This window comes from Ipomoea triloba, chromosome 4, assembly GCF_003576645.1.
Source record: "Ipomoea triloba cultivar NCNSP0323 chromosome 4, ASM357664v1".
NCBI lineage: Eukaryota > Viridiplantae > Streptophyta > Magnoliopsida > Solanales > Convolvulaceae > Ipomoea > Ipomoea triloba.
The window spans coordinates 30,678,915-30,697,680 of record NC_044919.1 but is presented as its reverse complement, the minus strand read 5'-3'; the positions used below and the strand labels follow the sequence as shown (position 1 = coordinate 30,697,680).

Here is an 18,766-nt window from a genome sequence, read left to right as displayed (position 1 = left end):
ACCCCAAACGGAGATCCGTGCAGGTCGAACAAAACCCCAAACGGAGATCCGTGCAGGTCGAACAAAACCCCAAACGGAGATCCGTGCAGGTCGAACAAAACCCCAAACGGAGATCCGTGCAGGTCGAACAAAACCCCAAACGGAGATCCGTGCAGGTCGAACAAAACCCCAAACGGAGATCCGTGCAGGTCGAACAAAACCCCAAACGGAGATCCGTGCAGGTCGAACAAAACCCCAAACGGAGATCCGTGCAGGTCGAACAAAACCCCAAACGGAGATCCGTGCAGGTCGAACAAAACCCCAAACGGAGATCCGTGCAGGTCGAACAAAACCCCAAACGGAGATCCGTGCAGGTCGAACAAAACCCCAAACGGAGATCCGTGCAGGTCGAACAAAACCCCAAACGGAGATCCGTGCAGGTCGAACAAAACCCCAAACGGAGATCCGTGCAGGTCGAACAAAACCCCAAACGGAGATCCGTGCAGGTCGAACAAAACCCCAAACGGAGATCCGTGCAGGTCGAACAAAACCCCAAACGGAGATCCGTGCAGGTCGAACAAAACCCCAAACGGAGATCCGTGCAGGTCGAACAAAACCCCAAACGGAGATCCGTGCAGGTCGAACAAAACCCCAAACGGAGATCCGTGCAGGTCGAACAAAACCCCAAACGGAGATCCGTGCAGGTCGAACAAAACCCCAAACGGAGATCCGTGCAGGTCGAACAAAACCCCAAACGGAGATCCGTGCAGGTCGAACAAAACCCCAAACGGAGATCCGTGCAGGTCGAACAAAACCCCAAACGGAGATCCGTGCAGGTCGAACAAAACCCCAAACGGAGATCCGTGCAGGTCGAACAAAACCCCAAACGGAGATCCGTGCAGGTCGAACAAAACCCCAAACGGAGATCCGTGCAGGTCGAACAAAACCCCAAACGGAGATCCGTGCAGGTCGAACAAAACCCCAAACGGAGATCCGTGCAGGTCGAACAAAACCCCAAACGGAGATCCGTGCAGGTCGAACAAAACCCCAAACGGAGATCCGTGCAGGTCGAACAAAACCCCAAACGGAGATCCGTGCAGGTCGAACAAAACCCCAAACGGAGATCCGTGCAGGTCGAACAAAACCCCAAACGGAGATCCGTGCAGGTCGAACAAAACCCCAAACGGAGATCCGTGCAGGTCGAACAAAACCCCAAACGGAGATCCGTGCAGGTCGAACAAAACCCCAAACGGAGATCCGTGCAGGTCGAACAAAACCCCAAACGGAGATCCGTGCAGGTCGAACAAAACCCCAAACGGAGATCCGTGCAGGTCGAACAAAACCCCAAACGGAGATCCGTGCAGGTCGAACAAAACCCCAAACGGAGATCCGTGCAGGTCGAACAAAACCCCAAACGGAGATCCGTGCAGGTCGAACAAAACCCCAAACGGAGATCCGTGCAGGTCGAACAAAACCCCAAACGGAGATCCGTGCAGGTCGAACAAAACCCCAAACGGAGATCCGTGCAGGTCGAACAAAACCCCAAACGGAGATCCGTGCAGGTCGAACAAAACCCCAAACGGAGATCCGTGCAGGTCGAACAAAACCCCAAACGGAGATCCGTGCAGGTCGAATAAAACCCCAAACGGAGATCCGTGCAGGTCGAACAAATCCCCAAACGGAGATCCGTGCAGGTCGAACAAAACCCCAAACGGAGATCCGTGCAGGTCGAATACAACCCCAAACGGAGATCCGTGCAGGTCGATCATAACCCCAAACGTGCAGGTCGAATACAACCCCAAACGGAGATCCGTGCAGGTCATTTTTTTTTTTTTTTTTTTTTTTTACTTACACCAAGCAAGATTACAGTGAAAAAATTCCAAAAACACTGCGACTTAATTATTCTAGATGCAAGTTATATTCCAACAACCAAACTACTTGTGAAATTTAATAAGGTGCTCAGAGTTCCACACTCGGGCGACTAATCGACCAGAAAGAGTCTCTAACTTATAGGTACCTGGCTGAACCATTGCAGAGACCCTGTAGGGTCCTTCCCACTTCTTGGCAAATTTTCCGTGATCAGTCGGCTTGCTAGCTTCCCTCCGCCGTAGGACCAGATCTCCTACTTGGAAATATCGTGGGTTTACTCGACCGTCATGGGCTACTTTGGCATTCCTCTGATATTCTATTAACCTTCGAGCTGCCATGTCCCTTTTTTCGTCTATGAAATTGAGTTCCGTACCTTGCATCTCATCATTCACTTCCGGATCGTAATTTCTTTCCCGGGTGGTAGGGAGCCATGCTTCAATCGGGACTCTTGCCTCGAATCCATATGTCAGCGAGAAAGGTGTCTCATTCGTTGCGCGACGCGGGGTGGTTCGATATGTCCAAAGAACATATGAAAGCTCATCAACCCAGCCTCGACCTGCAGTTTGCAACTTCTTTTTCAATCCATCCAAGATCGTCCGGTTGGTGTTCTCCACTTGACCATTTGATTGTGGGTATGCTACGGCCACTCGGGTATGCTTTATGCCCAAATGAGCCATGAAGTTCTTAAACGGTCGGCTGTCAAATTGTGTCCCATTGTCTGTGATCAATTGAACAGGTACCCCGAAGCGAGTAATCACATTTTTCCAAAGAAACTTTTGACACTGTTGAGAAGTGATGGTTGCCAACGCTTTTGCTTCCACCCACTTGGTGAAGTAGTCGATCGCCACTATCACATACTTTTTGCGTCCGGCTGCCATCGGGAATGCTCCGATCAGATCCACACCCCACCTTGCAAAAGGTATTACTTCGCTGACCGGTTGATAGTAGGTGGCCGGTCGACCGGGTAACTTATGAAATTCTTGACAAGTGGCGCATCGTCGAACGTACTGTTCACAATCCAGGTTGATCGAAGGCCAATAGTAACCCATCAGAATGATCTTTTGCGCGAGTGTTCTTGGTCCTTGATGGGCAGAACAGATCCCTTCATGAACTTCTTCCATCACTACTTTCGCCTCGTCGCTAGTTAAGCACCGGAGCAGCGGTCCGCCATATGATCTTTTGTAGAGCCTATCATCAACCAATTGAAAACGTGGTGCCCTTAACTTAACTTTCTTTGCCCGGGAAGAGTCGTCCGGTAGAGTGCCGTTGGCGATGTAATTCTTCAAGTCGTACATCCAATCTGGCTCGCCTATCTCAACCGGTCTGACTTCTATGACATCAATGCTTGGCGCTCCAATTTCTTCAATACGTGCAATCTTGGACACGTATTCAGGAGCTTCTTGAGTCAACTTGGAGAGCATGTCAGCGTCCGTGTTCTCCATCCTTGATACTTGGATCAGCTCGTATTTTTTGAATTGTTGCAACAATTCGAGCGCAATATCCTTGTACTGTATCATTCGATCTTCCTTTGCATCGATCGTGCTGGATAGCTGTCCGATTATCAACCGGGAGTCTGACCGTGCCCTTAACCGTTCGGCCTTCATCTGCTTGGCCAGTCGCAACCCGCCTATGAGTGCCTCGTATTCTGCTTCGTTGTTGGTAGGTTGAAATTTGAAAATCAAGGCTTGATAAATCTTGAAGCCTTCGGGTGATGTGAGCACAATTCCACCCCCACATCCCTTTTTACTCGACGACCCATCAGTAGAAACTTCCCACCATGGTTCTTCTAGGGCAGTCGGTCGGTCAGGTTCCGGATCGCGTGCGGTGCATTCGACGATGAAGTCAGCCAATGCTTGACCCTTGATGGCAGGACGGGGCTTATACTCAATCGCGAACTGGGTGAGCATCATGGCCCATTTGATCAATCGTCCTGATGATGTTGGATTCCTGAGGATCGTTCCCAACGGTTGATCGGTTAACACTACTATCGGGTGAGCTTGGAAGTAAGCTGCAAGTCTTCTGGCCGTCACCCAGAGCGCCAACGCGGTCTTCTCAAATTTTGTGTACCTAAGCTCTGCTCCTTGAAGAGCTTTGCTCACGTAGTAAATCGGCTTCTGAATTCCCTTAGCTTCTTCGCGGACAAGCACGGAACTGACCGCTCGGTCGGACACGGCCAAATAAATGAATAAGACCTCATCTTTCTCCGGCTTCGAGAGGACTGGTGCGGAGCTCAAGTATACCTTCAGACCTTCAAAAGCCGATTGACACGCCGGTGTCCACTCAAAGCCATTTGATTTTTTCAGGATCTGAAAGAACGGCAGAGACTTTTCGGCTGACTTGGACAGGAAACGGCTAAGCGCTGCTAGTCGACCAGTCAGTCGCTGAACATCCTTGACCGATCGGGGGGGTTGCATCTCCATTATCGCTCTGACCTTCTCGGGATTTGGCTCAATCCCCCGCCCCGTCATCATGAACCCCAAGAATTTTCCCGTCTGAACAGCAAAGGTACACTTACTTGGGTTCAGACGCAAGTTGAAAGTTTCCATCACCTTGAACGCCCGGGCAAGATCGGTAGGATGAGTTTCTTTTAATCGACTCTTGATGAGCATGTCATCCACATATGCTTCCATAGTTGATCCGAGCAAACCTTTAAACAATTTGTTCACCATCCGTTGGTATGTGGCTCCAGAGTTCCGCAAACCAAACGCCATTACCACGTAGCAAAACACTCCGTCCGGAGTGATGAAAGCAGTCTTCTCTTCATCTTCCTTGCTCATGAAGATTTGATGGTATCCTTTGAAGGCGTCCATGAAACTCAACAGCTCACACCCAGCCGTTTCATCAACCATCTGGTCAGGATTTGGTAGGGGATATGGATCCTTCGGGCAAGCTTTGTTCAAATCAGTGTAGTCAACACACATTCTCCATGTTGGCGGTTTAGGCGCGAGGACTACATTGGCTAACCACTCCGGGTAGAGGACCTCTCGGATGTGCCCTACCGACAAGAGGGTGGCGGTCTCCTTTTTCACGAATTCTCTCCTTTCGCTTGACAGGTGCCTTTTCTTTTGCTTGACTGGTTTCGAACCTGGTTGAATTGATAAGCGGTGGCAAATGACAGACCGATCAACCCCGGGCATGTCTTCCGGTCCCCAAGCAAAAACGTCTTTGTACTCCTGCAACACTCCGATGATGTCCTCACGTAGGTCTGCAGGGAGTCCCCGACCGATTTTAACCACCCTTTCTAGTCGGTCGGAGTCAAGTACTATCTCTTCCAATTCTGAGGCAGGTTGCGGTTTTTCCCTCTCTTCTCCGCGATCTACCTGCTGGGTTATGGTGTGAATCCTGCCTTCCTCCCGGTCCGACTGTTTGACTGCTCGCACGTAGCACTGTCGAGCAACACGTTGGTCTCCTCGAACCANCCCGACCGACAGGTCGGGCCCTTCTGTCAGCTAAATGGGCGTCCCCATGTTGTGCACTCCCAGTGCTGCTTTCCTCTACAGTCATTTGGGGCCTTTGTCTCGCGTGTTCATTGTTATTCTGGGGCCCCAACCGAGATCTAACGTTATTCCGAATGCGATCAAAAGCGCTCCTACGTTGAATGGGGTCATACCGACGTCCCTCTCGATCGGACCTCCGTGTGCGATCCGTAGATTGGACTTCCTCCAAGTTACGATCTTGAGGTTGGGGGTGCGACTGTTGCCTCTGGGAAGGTCGGGGCGCTTGTTGTTCCACGGCAGGGATTTGAGGAATTGCAAGCATTTGGGGAGTGGGTGATACAACATAGTATCCGGGAGTTCCCGGCCACGGTTGGTACACCGGAGTCAATCCTTGTTGTGGAGTCCCTTGCAACGGGTTCCCCCCAAGTGCACCTGGTGGTGGAGTCAGCATTTGGCCAGTTGGGGGCAATATGGCATATGTCACTGGAATTTGAAAGCTCGTTTGCCTTGCATGTCCGCCTGCATTCGGGTTGACCGGTTGGGTAGGTCGTGCATCTTGCCTCTGGTTGGATGTCAACTCGTTCATTAGGCTCCTGGATCGTTCCAACTGGCGACGTAGATCATCTTCAGGGAGTGTTTCAATTACATTGTCAGGGTGAGGTCCGACCAACCGAGTCGGGCTCCCCCTACGCGCATGAGTTTGGCTCAAACTTTTCCTACTGTTCGTCATTTTAAGATGGATAATAGTGTGAAGAAAGAAAAGATAAAGGGATAGAACAGAGTGACTCGTTCAATCCCCACGGACGGCGCCAATGATAGCGTAAATATAAACGGGGTCTACGATTACGCTACGGATACGTGTGTTACGGGTGGTGAGGAATGTCGTTCGGCCGGTCAGACGGTCGGTCTACCGGTCAACGACTGAGCGGTTCGAAGCTATATCGCTCTACGGGTGACGAACAGTAATAAAGAGTAAGCAGGAGAAAGACAATCGGCAAATCACAAGTGTATTAGTGTAGTACTGATGAGTTCTTCCTCTCCAGTGAGGGGAATGACCCCTATTTATACAAAGTGGATTCACTATGCACATGGTGTCTGATATGCAAGTGGAGGGCATATGGGCTGTCACTCCGCAAAATGCGCATCGGTTTGCTCGAAGTGGTTGAGTTACTCGAGGTGATGAAAACACGGATCCCTTGTTCCCGAAAAGTTGTCGGTCGTCACATCAAGCAACTGTTGCGCTCGTGAGCCTCCAATCCACAAGGTGTGTTGCTTCCGATCATGCGGCCGACGGACCGGGTGACCGTCGACGGACCGTTTGGGTGACCGTTGACGGACAGGTTGGATGACCGACGGACAGGTGATTTACGGACCGACTAATACATGTGCATATTTACCCATCACAATGATACAAGTTTGATGATCTATTTGGCATTTTTCCAAATTTTTAATTAAGTAATATGAAAGTGAGACCACTTACTCCATGATGTGGCAATTAAGTAGACTTCAATGATGTAGAAGTCTATTACCTATACTCTCAAATTTACTTCCTTACTTTTGTTTCATGAAATGTCAATTAAGGATACGATATTTTTAATCATGTTGATTCTAGGAAAAGCGTATACATCAAGAATTTGTCAGATGAAGTAGAAGTGGGAATTCATATAGTATTTTTCTTTGAAAGATGAGAGAGAATTGCATAGATAGAAAGTAAATAATGAATAATTACAAATTTTGTAATATGACATTTTAAAAGTGAGAAAAGATTATTATCTAAAAAAAAGTGAGAAAAGATTAAATGGGTGCGGATAACATCATTTTCATAGAGCAAAGATGAAGAAATGCTGTAATTGATTGTCTGCATGCCTGAATTGTGTACGGATATGTACAGGACATTAAAAGCAACACATTTGAAGGGGAAATGCTGGTAACTAGGTAAGTGACCCAAATTTTCAGAGTTTTTGACAGTTTTGCCAACCTAAGCAGAATCCAATGAGTGAATTGAATGCAGTAATAAATATCAGTTAACTGGTGATGTTAGTCCATCAAAAGATTTCTGCATTGATTTGATGGCTCCCCTCTTTTTCCAAAGATGCAATTATTTCAGGAAAATGATACCAGTACAATTAGTCAATTTTGTTGTTATTTTATTAACAAAAATTATAATTAAACTATTTTTCTTTTAAATGAATCACGTAAGATGTGACTTGTGAGTAAAAAATATATTAAAAATTAAGAATACTTATAGTATTACTCTCTGCTCCCAAACTTCATTCATGCGACCCGTTGAACTGTAAATGCCAGGTCTTATAGTATTACTCTTAAATTTACAAATGAAATGCAACATACATATATAGAGTCCCACAGTTTTGAATCTGAGTCAGAATAAAGCTCTGACTACCATATGACTTTTTGGTCATCCTTTCATTTTCTGAGGCGGTAGGGGTAATTGTGTAATTGAAGTGGTCCAATCATACATTCATACTGCTCTAACGGGATCCTTGCCCAGTAGGCCAGTAGTTACCCTTTTAGGTTCTAGGATTTTTTATTTTTTATTTTTTATTTTTTCCTTTTTTTTTAAAACTTATTTTTTCCTTGTTGGAGCAATGAATCACTCTAATTACTATAGTCATAATTCATACAAATGAACTTTTGGAGAGTGATTGGAGAAATGAATTGTTTCAATTGCTTCAACCATAACTTTTATAATATAAACTTATGTGAAATCGCTTTATGTAAGATGCATGGGCGTATAATATTTTTTATAGGTTAATGAATATTACATTTTCATTTGAAAAATTTCACTTGTTTTTTAAAAAGTACTAGTAATAATGTAATACTTCTTGACTTATAAATAAGCATTAATTTTTGTTAAAAATATCTGATTAACCCATATAAATGATCTTTTGAAGAAGGGTTGAAGTGGTGGTGGGACTTCTTTCAAACTGTGGAATAAAAGATGGTGGTTAGTGGTTTGATTGACAGTGTTAGCTATCAAGAATGAGTATCAAAGTCATTGTTATTGTTTGGTTGACAAGTTTTTAGAACACTAATATGGATTTTGATTACTCCATTAATTGTAAAACACATCCCCTAATAAAATAAGGATTTAATTTCCCTTCCTCCTCTTTTTCCCAACTATTAATAATCATTCACATTTCACCCTACTACCAAACATGCAAAATACTTTTACCAAAACTCATTATCATTACCAAGTATTTGATGTCTTTCCGATTTCGATTCTCACGCACCCTAAGTATAATAAAGAATAAATATACACAAATAATTAGACAGTATAAAAGAGATTAAATGCAGATAGATATTGAAACAACAGTGAACCATGCACGGCCTAGTAAAAGCCATGGTCCGGCGGTGTCACAGCGTGTACAGAGTCCCCATGTGACAAAGGAACCAAAACTGAACAGTGCGTAGCAAGTTACAGTCGCCATTAATGCTGTGTAGCTTTTGATTCAGACCATTTTGTGGAGAGAGGTGAGGCAGCGAATGCAGTAGCGACACGAGTACTACGTATGTGTTGTAATAAAAATGTCGTAACCCGTAGCCTACTAGCCTACTACTGTCTACTGACGCCTGACGGTGGTGGTTCTGACAACATCCCTCTCTCGCCCTGAAAAAGAAGACCATTTTCATTTCTCGCCAGTCGAGTGGGATGCCCACCTTTTGTTTTGAAACAAATCCGAAAAGCTATGGTATTGGTCGTCATTGTCCACTCACTTTTCAGTCTCCGCCATTGCTCAGTCATCTGCCAACCGCTAATCATTACTCCGTACTTTGTATTTATTGGCGTTTTCTTGAAGGGATTGTGTTTGAAGAAATGCGCAGCAGAACCCAAGTATGAAGGTATGATCTTTACATGAGGAAGGCTGATATTCTATGGAGAAAAGCTTTCTTGTTATATACCTGCGCAGGCCAATTGAGTGTATTGTAATTCTGAGACTCATTTTCTAAAGCTTCGATGCTGAGAGTAAATTGCAAGATGCGATGATTTTCAATTTCTTTAAATTTCTCCGAGTAGAAATTGAATTGTTAAATTGTGCACCTATGACATATATATAGTGACAACTTTCTAGGTTTTTTTTGAATTAATTAACTAATTGATATGCGACTCTAGTGCTAGTCTGGAAGACCATGCATGGAGTATTGGAGGAAGTGGGGGAAGAATAGAGATATGAATCTCTGAGGTATGAACTCAGTACAAAAGCCAGTAATTTTCTCCATCATTTCTAGCATGTTACAAAGATGAAAGTGCAAACAGCCCTATTGAATGGATGAACATTACTCCTAAGTCCTAATGGTTAAACTACACATCTCTAAGTCTACTTTTACACTGAATGTAGGTAATGGAAAGACCCCAAGAATGATTCGCTTCCTTATTGGCTAATTGTCGCCCATTCATAACGTCCTGGCAGAGGCAAATCGTTCACAATGTCAAAGTTATACCTGCAGATATGATTCCAAGAGAGGTAAGGCAATATCACACCTCAAATTTAATGAAAAAACACTTCCTATATATGCAAGTTGAAAGAAATGAACATGCAACATACTTCTCAATGAAAAGTGCCTGCTGTTGCTGCTCTGCACAGCCAAAAAATTCATCCATTTCCCCTGTTGAAGGGATGTTTCTTACAGAACTTCGCATTCTATGAGTTGTGGAGCGCACATTTGTCCTCCTTGTTGTGGAGCTAGGGGTCTTGACGTCGTCTGCCTCCCTTACTAAGCTACAAGGAGTAGTTTCTCTAGTGAACCTTAGAGAAAACACAGAATTAATTAGTTCTATAGTACCAACCACTATTCCATAGCTACCTTCCATAGTTGTAGTGCCATGTAAATAACAGCAATGATAAACAAAATTAAGAGCATCAAAAGCAGCCTCTCCCAGTCTTGTAGATGTTACAAGGAAAAGGGGATGGAGAAAAATTATACTCCAAGAGATTTAACAACAAAAATGACAGTTTTTTACTTAAAACTTTCAACTTTTTTCTATAGGAGTTTTATATTGTTAGAATAAAGTTACCCAGCGTTGGTCATCCCACCGAAGAGGTCACTGAGTAACCAATATTTAACTCCTTCACAATAGGCCCGGGGTGTGAGGGCCCCGGAGGCAAAGAATTTTGCTTATGCACCCAAGAATAGAGTTACCCAAAGACATGAGCGTGATAAATATCAATATCAGCTGTACCTCAAGGATTGTCAGATAAAGGATAGGGGCCCCATGAAAAGGACACAACACTGAAGACAAAATTTGAGGCTTTGGAGTTCACTGTTCAGTGTTGACACTAAAATCTAACATGTGTTGTTAAAAAAGTTAAAATCAGACTAGTAGACAGAAAGACCATGACCCAAGCACAGGGCAAAATTTGATCATCAAGCTTTCCATCAGTGGTTTCAAAAAAAGCTTTCCATCAGAATACACACACAGTATCAAGGGATTATATATATTTTCTGATACATAAATGAGAAGAAATACATGTTGCATGCCTATATGAAAGCTTGTCTTTAAAACTTGTGTGGCCAAAAATGGTGAAAGCAGTACAAGAATCACTATATGATATTGCATGATGAACTATTGGAACAGTTGAAACCTTATCCATGGTACTTGAAAGGATGAAATGGCTTTGCCATATATTTGATAAATATACACTAATCCCAGAAATTTTCAATTTTCCTAAGAAAGGAAAAAAAATTAGAGAAAGAAAAACTGGAGAATTGAAGTGAAACTTTACACTTCCCAACCATAAGAGCATGCTATTGGATTATTAAAGAAAGTGCAATGTGAAGTTAGGATCACAAAGTGTGATTTATCTAGTGCAAAACCTCAGGTGGTGGCTGTAGGTTCCCTCGTCCCTCAAAAAAAGAAAGTGCAACCTCATGTTCCATAACCACAGTGTAGAGAGGCTCTTAAGGAAGAAGATGGACATGAGAAAACGCAGTAAAATAGAAGGAAAAGACTAAACCATAACAGTATGGGAGAAAGGAAGAATGAAAAGGAAACCAGATTAAAACATTGTTTCACACTGTCTGAGCAACAAAAAAAAAAAAAAGGAGCAATTTTGTAGTTTAGGATGACAGCAACAAGCAAGAAAAGGAAAAAGAACAAAAATGAAAAAAATTCAAAGGAAAGATTGGATTTAGGCAAAGGAACAAGTGGTGCCCACAAATGCAACACTAGAGAGAAAAAACAAAGCAAGTCTTTCTGTCAATATGAATGTTGGAGTCCCCTGAAATGGTTCTTTCAGCAAAAGCAGTGAACTCTAAAGCCCCGGCCCAGTGTGTCTGAGCTAAACTATCCATTCCTTTTGTGAGATAAGAAATAAAGGGAAAAGAGCATATATATAACTAATCCCTTTTTACAAAGTTTTGTTTCTGTAAGAAATGGAGAGATAATTATCTCTATCTCCTTCCCGCCTTCAACCATTCAAACCTTGATAATCCAAAAATGCTAGAACACATGCAGAACAGCTCAAAAAATTGGAAGAAACAATGAATACGCATATATAAATACCTATCTCTTGGTTCACAGTCGAGAATGTTCTCCCCAAACGAAGCCTCTACGATGCCGAAATCAGTGCCATCGTTTGTCTCAATCCCTCCGTTCGATTCCCGAAAATATCGCTCGTCTGTTATGGAATGGTTAACTGAACCCGAGTTCATAGAACCGCCTCGAAGCCCCGAGCAGGACTGAGCATCCGAGTTCCGGCAAGTCCATGATTCTTCGTGTTGTAGGAAACTCTGTTTCGAGCCTGATTTTAGGTTACGCTTAGGCAGTTTTTTGGAATTGGGGATGACAGGCGGGGGCTTCTCGAGGCGGCGGGAGCGAAGCTGGAGGTAACACGAGTCCGGAGTAGGCGGCGGAGCAGAGGATTGAAGGCGCTGGAGAGCTAGGGTTTTGGCACGGGTGCGAACGCCGACCGTGGACTGTGAAACCTCCATAACCGCCACATCGCCGGCCATTTTAGCGTCTCTAACGTACTTCCCCATCGCTCTTGCTGTGAATTCTGAAACTGTGTTTTTGTGATCCTTCACTCTCCGACACGGCAGAGATTTCAGCTCAGCTCCTCAGAAGCTGCGGAAGTTTAAATTGCAGGGGAATGGGATTTGACCGGAGAGGAGGGAGAAGAGAGAAGAAGTGGAAGGGGGCATTAATGGTGGAGGAGCGGTAAAAAATGCGTAAAATTTCACTTCGATCCCGAGATATATATGTCAGTAACAAATGAGTGATAGTATAATTAACTGTTCATTTTTTTAAAACAAATAACTGTTCATTTAATTCAATAATCCATTATAAATATCATTATTTTTCTCAATACTTTCTCCACCTACCTTGCATGTGTAATTTATATGTTACTACACAAAAATAAAATTTATAAATACACAATTTTAAGTAGTAGTTATGATTTTCTTGTCAAAAAAACAATTATAATTATAATATTTTAGAACAAACAATATATAATTTTTAGATTGGTAATAAAGAAATAAGTGTAATACTAGATTTGCACAATGATTTGAGTAATAGTACATTTATTTATTCTTTTTACACTTTTTTTTTTAATGTTAACATGACATACTTTGATTGATATATATATATAGATTAATGCAATACAGACTTCTTAAATTTTCGTCCTTAATTTCTCTCCTGACATGACCTCGTCTAACTGGTTACTTTAATATTAAATTAATCGGAGATTTCAAGTTGGCCTATAATTGAACTGTTGAAGTGATTTACTGACTGATTTTTTAGTTAAAACGAGTCAATTAAGTTAGTTATGGACAACTTAGACTATACATACTCTAAAGTATTAAATACTGTAGTAACATATGTTTCTTTCTATCACCTAATATATACATGTGTGTTGTTTTTAGACGCAATAAAGTGAGCAATAGGAAGTAAAATTGAGAGAAAAATACATTGATTAGCATTGTGTTGATCTCCTAGTACAAGTAGTAATATTGAGATGGAAGAAAAAAAGGCACAAGCCCCATAGGAGGCCGTACAGGATCCAACGTTGGACGAGGTAGCGTTAGCCAATGACGAGTCCCCTAGGTGGGCTCGGATCTCTAGGCCCAACGGGTAAACCCACGGACTCACCCGCTTACTTAATCATACTTATGGATAATTTTTGGCGTCCTCCCGCGTCTTTCCGCCTCCCGCCCTGCTTTGCCACTGTTGTCCAATCATACATCATTCATGCACATATGCTGCATTTGATTGCGTGACGATTTCCTTTTAAACATTGGATACTATGATTTCGGACCACTTATTAAAGAAAATCATATAACTAGTATAATAATTACTGTAATAAACTAAGTGTGTGTTTGGTTGAAGATTTTTTATACTCCACTATAAACTTTGATACTTATTATCATGTTTGTTTGCATATTTTTGTTATCCTATTATTGAAATTTAATCATTTAATAATTACAAAATACATTACATTTTTACTCCTCTACTATTGAAGAATAGAGTCAAAAATAAGAGAGAATTTTTTTTTAAATGTCGTTGTCCATACATTAAATATGAAATTTTAATATATATACACATATATGTATGTGTAATATTACAAAAATTTCGCCTACGCGCCGATCGACCGCCTTGCATATCACCTTAAATGGTAGTCTAGGCGGTTGGCTGGCTAGGCGACCGACTAGGCCACTTAAGTGCCGCCTAAGCACAACGTAGGGCGCTTAGTCGTTTACCGCCCAGGCCACCTAGGCGCTGACTAGACTTCCTAGGCATTGACTAGGCGGCTTAGTCGGCCGATTAGCTATTGTTCTTTTTTTAATGGGTTATTGCACCCAAAACAATATCCTTTTAAGCGAAATAATCATAAATTGTACAAACTCTAGATTTTTTTGTGGTATTATTAATATTTTAGTATTAACTATTAAAGTATTATATAGTTTATAATTATTAGTCATTAAAAATTTTAATGCTTAAACAAAATTTTAAAAAATAAAAAATAAAATAAAAAAATATACGAGCCCCTAGGAGCCGATTAATCCCCAACTAGACGTCCTAGGCGCTAGGCGCTCCCCGAATGCCCGAGGAGCGCCTAGCGATTTTTTCAACCGTGTGTATGTGTGTGTGTGTGTGTGTGTGTGTGTGTGTATATGTTTATATATTTATTTATTTATTTTTATTTTAATTAAATATTTATTTATTTTGATTCCAATTCATATTTACTACCAAACAAATTGATAATCATCATTACCAAGTATTTGATTCATAAATCATAATTGGTAAATACTCATAAGGACTACCTTGTGAAGTCACCCGATCGATTCGTCAAGGACCACCCAGTTATAACCACTGGCCCGATGGGACTAGATCACTTGTGACCAATCATATCGCTCGTATGAACATGCCTCATGATAGGTGAAGATGTTCTCGGATCACCCTTGGAATCGCCCCGACGGAGCACCACTCGGGCAGCCTACGGTGTGACGTACTCCGCAAACTGAAAAGTTTAGCGTACACTACAAGTAAAGGAAGCCCACTAGTGTTTGTAAGTAAGGGCTGTAAGGCGACTGACAACTTACAGAAATAACGGCCTTGTTACATCGGATAGTCAACCTACACCTAGTTGCGGGGTGACCATTTGACCAAGCCAACAAGAACACGCCACGTCAGGTCACTTGCATTTGGAAGCATTAAATGCATAGCCGACTTACTTAGTATAGATAGGAGGGTCCTCCCCCTCACTTGTCATATATTCATCTCATTGTCAAAATTTGAGTTATGATTACGTGTATAGGGAATAACATATTTTATGGGAACTTGAGCACCGCTGCAGGGAATAACAAATTAAACCACAGTTAGCGTTGTTTCTAATTTTCAAATTTCGGCAACTTGCCTCTACGCCTCCTTAGACGCTCCATATATATATATTAATGTACCAGGGACGGGAAGGAGTATTCACATTGTAGCAAATGTCTGACCCAGTCTAATCCAAATAAGGTAAGCCTGGACTAAACTTAGGCTAACATGTCTATTTGACACACCTCTACACTACACTGAATGGATACACCCCCAACTCTCAATTTTTGATTTTTTTTTTTTTAAATTGAATGATTATATACCTGAAAGAGATAAATAAGTCTCCTACATATGACAATACTAAATACAACGAACACATAAAAATGATTCATAAGTTTGATGTAATGTTAACTTCCCTAGCATTGGTATATTTATGTCATTTTTAAATTTTACATTCTATTTTTAAAATTAAAACATAAGTAGCTCTTTATTTGTCGGCTATAAATCCGAAGGAAAGATTCACACACGTGTAGGTGAAGGAGTGGTTTTTGGTATATTCCAGAACAGTTGAATTTCTTTGGCCTTCAGCAACGCATCAAACGCCTTCCGTTTTTGGCCAAAAGGATACCTTTCGCGGCCTCTTTCACCGAGACGGGCAAAGGAAATCCAAGCTTTGACGTTCTTCACCGGAATTTTAATCCAGGTTCGATTCCTCTTCCGTTCTCTACGGATTTGCAGAATGCGCGTTGATCATGTACATGTAAAATTTTGTTTTATTTGGTTTTCGTCTTTCAATTTTTGTTGGAAGAAAAAAAAAAGACGGATTTTCTTTTTCGGTTTAAATTAATGGATTTATGAATTTTGTTATTTCTTAGAAACGAGTGTGTTCAATGAAAGGCGAAATATTGCTCATTCGTTCCGTAATTAGGTAGTTTTGATGAAATATGAGTATGTTAGTTGTGTGTTTTCTCTCCGTGTATGAATCTGTTGCATGGTTAGATTTGAGGAACAATAGAGAGAAATGATTTTATTGTTAGAATGGCAGCAAACCTTAACGGAAAAGAGGATTTACTTTTCTTGAAGTTTGAGAACTTTGAAATGTTAGGATGCTTTGATCACATTTTCATGATGTTTCATTGTTTCCTATTTTATTGTCTTCTTCTTCTTCTGTTTACTGATGAACAATTTCCTCAAAATGTTGATTCTGATAGGCCATCAGCAACTCCAGACGGTTTATACTCTCACCTGATTTGAAATATTCTTTGTATTAGACTGTTGGAGATGGCAGAGGTACAAAAGATGTGCTTCTTGCAAAGTTAAATTTGCTCTATCTGATCTATCCACTGCTCATTTTTACCTCTGTTGTAGATACTGAAAGTATAGTCTGGAACCATAACAATATAATCTTGGATTTTTGGCAGGAGACCTATAGCGTGATGTTGAACGTTTATGATTTAAGCCAGGGACTTGCGAAACAGCTTTCTTCTGCATTTTTGGGCAAATGTATAGAGGGCATATGGTAAGCTATATGGGCAAAATTTTGGGCAAATTTACATGAACATGTATCAGTTAAACTATATATGTGCCTGATAAACTGAGAAATTAGGAGTGACAGTAACATATTTGGTGGGGTAAAATTGTAAAAATGCCTGTTTTTACTGACTCTGCAGGCATACTGGAGTGGTTGTTTATGGCTATGAATACTACTTTGGAGGTGGGATCCAGCACGAACCAGCTGGGTCTACGCCGTATGGCACTCCTCTACGAGTCATTGATCTTGGCACCACGGAAGTGACCAAGGATGTATTCGAAATGTATCTGCAGGAGATTAGCCCGCGCTACACAGCAGAGACCTACAACTTGATGGGGCATAACTGCAACAATTTCAGTAATGAGGTTGCCCAGTTTTTGGTGGGCATAACCATTCCAGACTACATTCTAGACCTCCCTAATGAGGTCATGAACAGCCCAATGGGACCTCTCATGTGTAAGTTGCTGTTCACTATTTCATATATGTTTGTTGCTTCCAAATCTCAATCGGTTTCACAATTGTTATGTTCGTTAATTAAGATTGGCAATAGCAGCTTTCTGAATCATATCTGAACTTTCTGCTTAGTATAACCTAACACGAGCAGTTTAAACGTTTGGTTGAGACATAACACATCATTCAATTTGGTATTAGAGCCCAGTGATGGGTCGTGGGTACTTGATTTTCAAGTTTAAAACACAAATTTTTGTGCAGTGCCAATGATAAAGCAACTAGAGGCAACATTAAGGGATGGTGCAGTCCCGAAAGTCCCTCAGTTCGTACCGCCAACAGAACCTCTAGCTTTCCAGACAGGTGTCTGTGCTGATCAATCCAAAGAAGTTGGCGTTCAAGATGCAGACACCGAAGCAGAAGTAGTCATGTCGGGAGAGCAAAGCGCAAACAGTTTGGACCCTCTCGGGGATGCTAGGAGCAAGATCCAAGGCGAGATCACCCAGGAATTTGCAACGATTATGGCGACAGGGACATTGCGTGCAAGCGAGGCTGCTGCTTTGGCAACTAAGAGAGTCATGGAAAGATATGGACACACAACCACTGCTTAGAGCTAAATATATGAGTGGGATTCCCACTTGGTTTTTTTAAACTTTCCCCAGAATGTGTTTGTGGGGCTCTGCAGTTGGGGGCATACAGAATAGCCTGCCCAACTGTTTTTAACTGTCCAAAACTACATTGAATTGTCCCGTTGAGAATCACCAGTGATATAAATTTATTAAAAATTACAAAAAGTTGGGATGTTAGCCTGATACGATTTAACACACTAAAATACTTGTTATTTTGATGTTAAATTTAACTACATTATTGTTAAATTAATTTTGTATTTTAAATAAATTTTATTTTGCCATTTATATTATTTATTTTGCGTACGTTGTACTTATAATAACCAAAAAAAATGCGGAGTACAATAGTATTCCCGTTATATCTTTAAAAAAATCGTTTCGTAGCACTAATGTTCAGTTATCACATTATAATGTAGACCCTTAGGGCACTTGACTATCTTAACTTTGATAGGACTGGCTTGATTTAGGTGCTCCTATAAATGTTATACCTTTGTTTCTTTATAATAAATTGTATTTAGGGTATCTATATGACAAATTCATTCAAAGCATACAATACAATCTCATTCATCAAATTTGGAACGGGTAATATTACACTCTTTTGTATGTGTCTAACCCTTTCATTTTCGAACTTACAAACTATGAAAGAGCGCTTTACAAATTACAACTATTGAAATTATACCGATAAATGTGTCCAAACATGATTAGTCTATGTGTGTGATCTTAGTTTACTAACTAGCTAGGAAACATGCGGTTAGACAAATTTAAAAAACATTATTAATTATAATTTTATTCAAGAACAAACTATTATATAATAATAATAATAATAATAATAATAATAATAATAATAATTACCATCGAAGTATAGCTTAATTGGTCAACTAACTCCAAATAAATTCATAACTTTTGATTGGATTCAATTTTATTTTATTTTTTACATTTTTAAATTTAATGTCTTTAACTTTCAATTCTAATAAACAAAACACATTTACATTAATAATTATAAATGTAAAATATCATTTAATCAATTCAAATCTCCAAGTTTAAATTCTAAACTCAAAAACATAATGCTTTAATTTGATTTATAGTTTTAACAAATAAAAAA

At 41.2% G+C, this 18,766-nt stretch overlaps 2 protein-coding genes and 1 long non-coding RNA gene across 4 annotated transcripts; 2 read left to right on the top strand and 1 right to left on the bottom strand.

Moving 5' to 3' along the window:
• Nucleotides 1-8,722: 8,722 nt before the first annotated feature.
• Nucleotides 8,723-9,745, top strand: LOC116015655. 2 transcript variants are annotated; one of them, XR_004097677.1, is made up of 4 exons: nucleotides 8,723-8,995; nucleotides 9,104-9,146; nucleotides 9,418-9,487; nucleotides 9,644-9,745. It is a non-coding gene; the product is annotated as an uncharacterized LOC116015655 (long non-coding RNA). The 2 variants fall into 2 exon arrangements; XR_004097676.1 differs by having other exon boundaries at nucleotides 8,723-9,146.
• Nucleotides 9,504-12,444, bottom strand: LOC116015654 (cyclin-dependent kinase inhibitor 3). The gene is made up of 3 exons (XM_031255793.1): nucleotides 11,809-12,444; nucleotides 9,851-10,051; nucleotides 9,504-9,746 (listed from the first exon to the last, which is right to left on the bottom strand). The coding sequence occupies exons 1-3, from the start codon at nucleotides 12,282-12,284 to the stop codon at nucleotides 9,677-9,679; spliced, it is 747 nt and encodes a 248-aa protein (XP_031111653.1). The 5' UTR covers nucleotides 12,285-12,444; the 3' UTR covers nucleotides 9,504-9,676.
• A 3,183-nt stretch (nucleotides 12,445-15,627) lies between these two features.
• LOC116017344 (desumoylating isopeptidase 1-like) lies at nucleotides 15,628-17,870 on the top strand. Its single transcript, XM_031257906.1, has 5 exons — nucleotides 15,628-15,763; nucleotides 16,272-16,350; nucleotides 16,482-16,579; nucleotides 16,731-17,047; nucleotides 17,303-17,870. Exons 2-5 carry the CDS (start codon nucleotides 16,342-16,344, stop codon nucleotides 17,647-17,649), a joined length of 771 nt encoding a protein of 256 aa, XP_031113766.1. The 5' UTR covers nucleotides 15,628-15,763; nucleotides 16,272-16,341; the 3' UTR covers nucleotides 17,650-17,870.
• The last annotated feature ends 896 nt before the right edge of the window (nucleotides 17,871-18,766 follow it).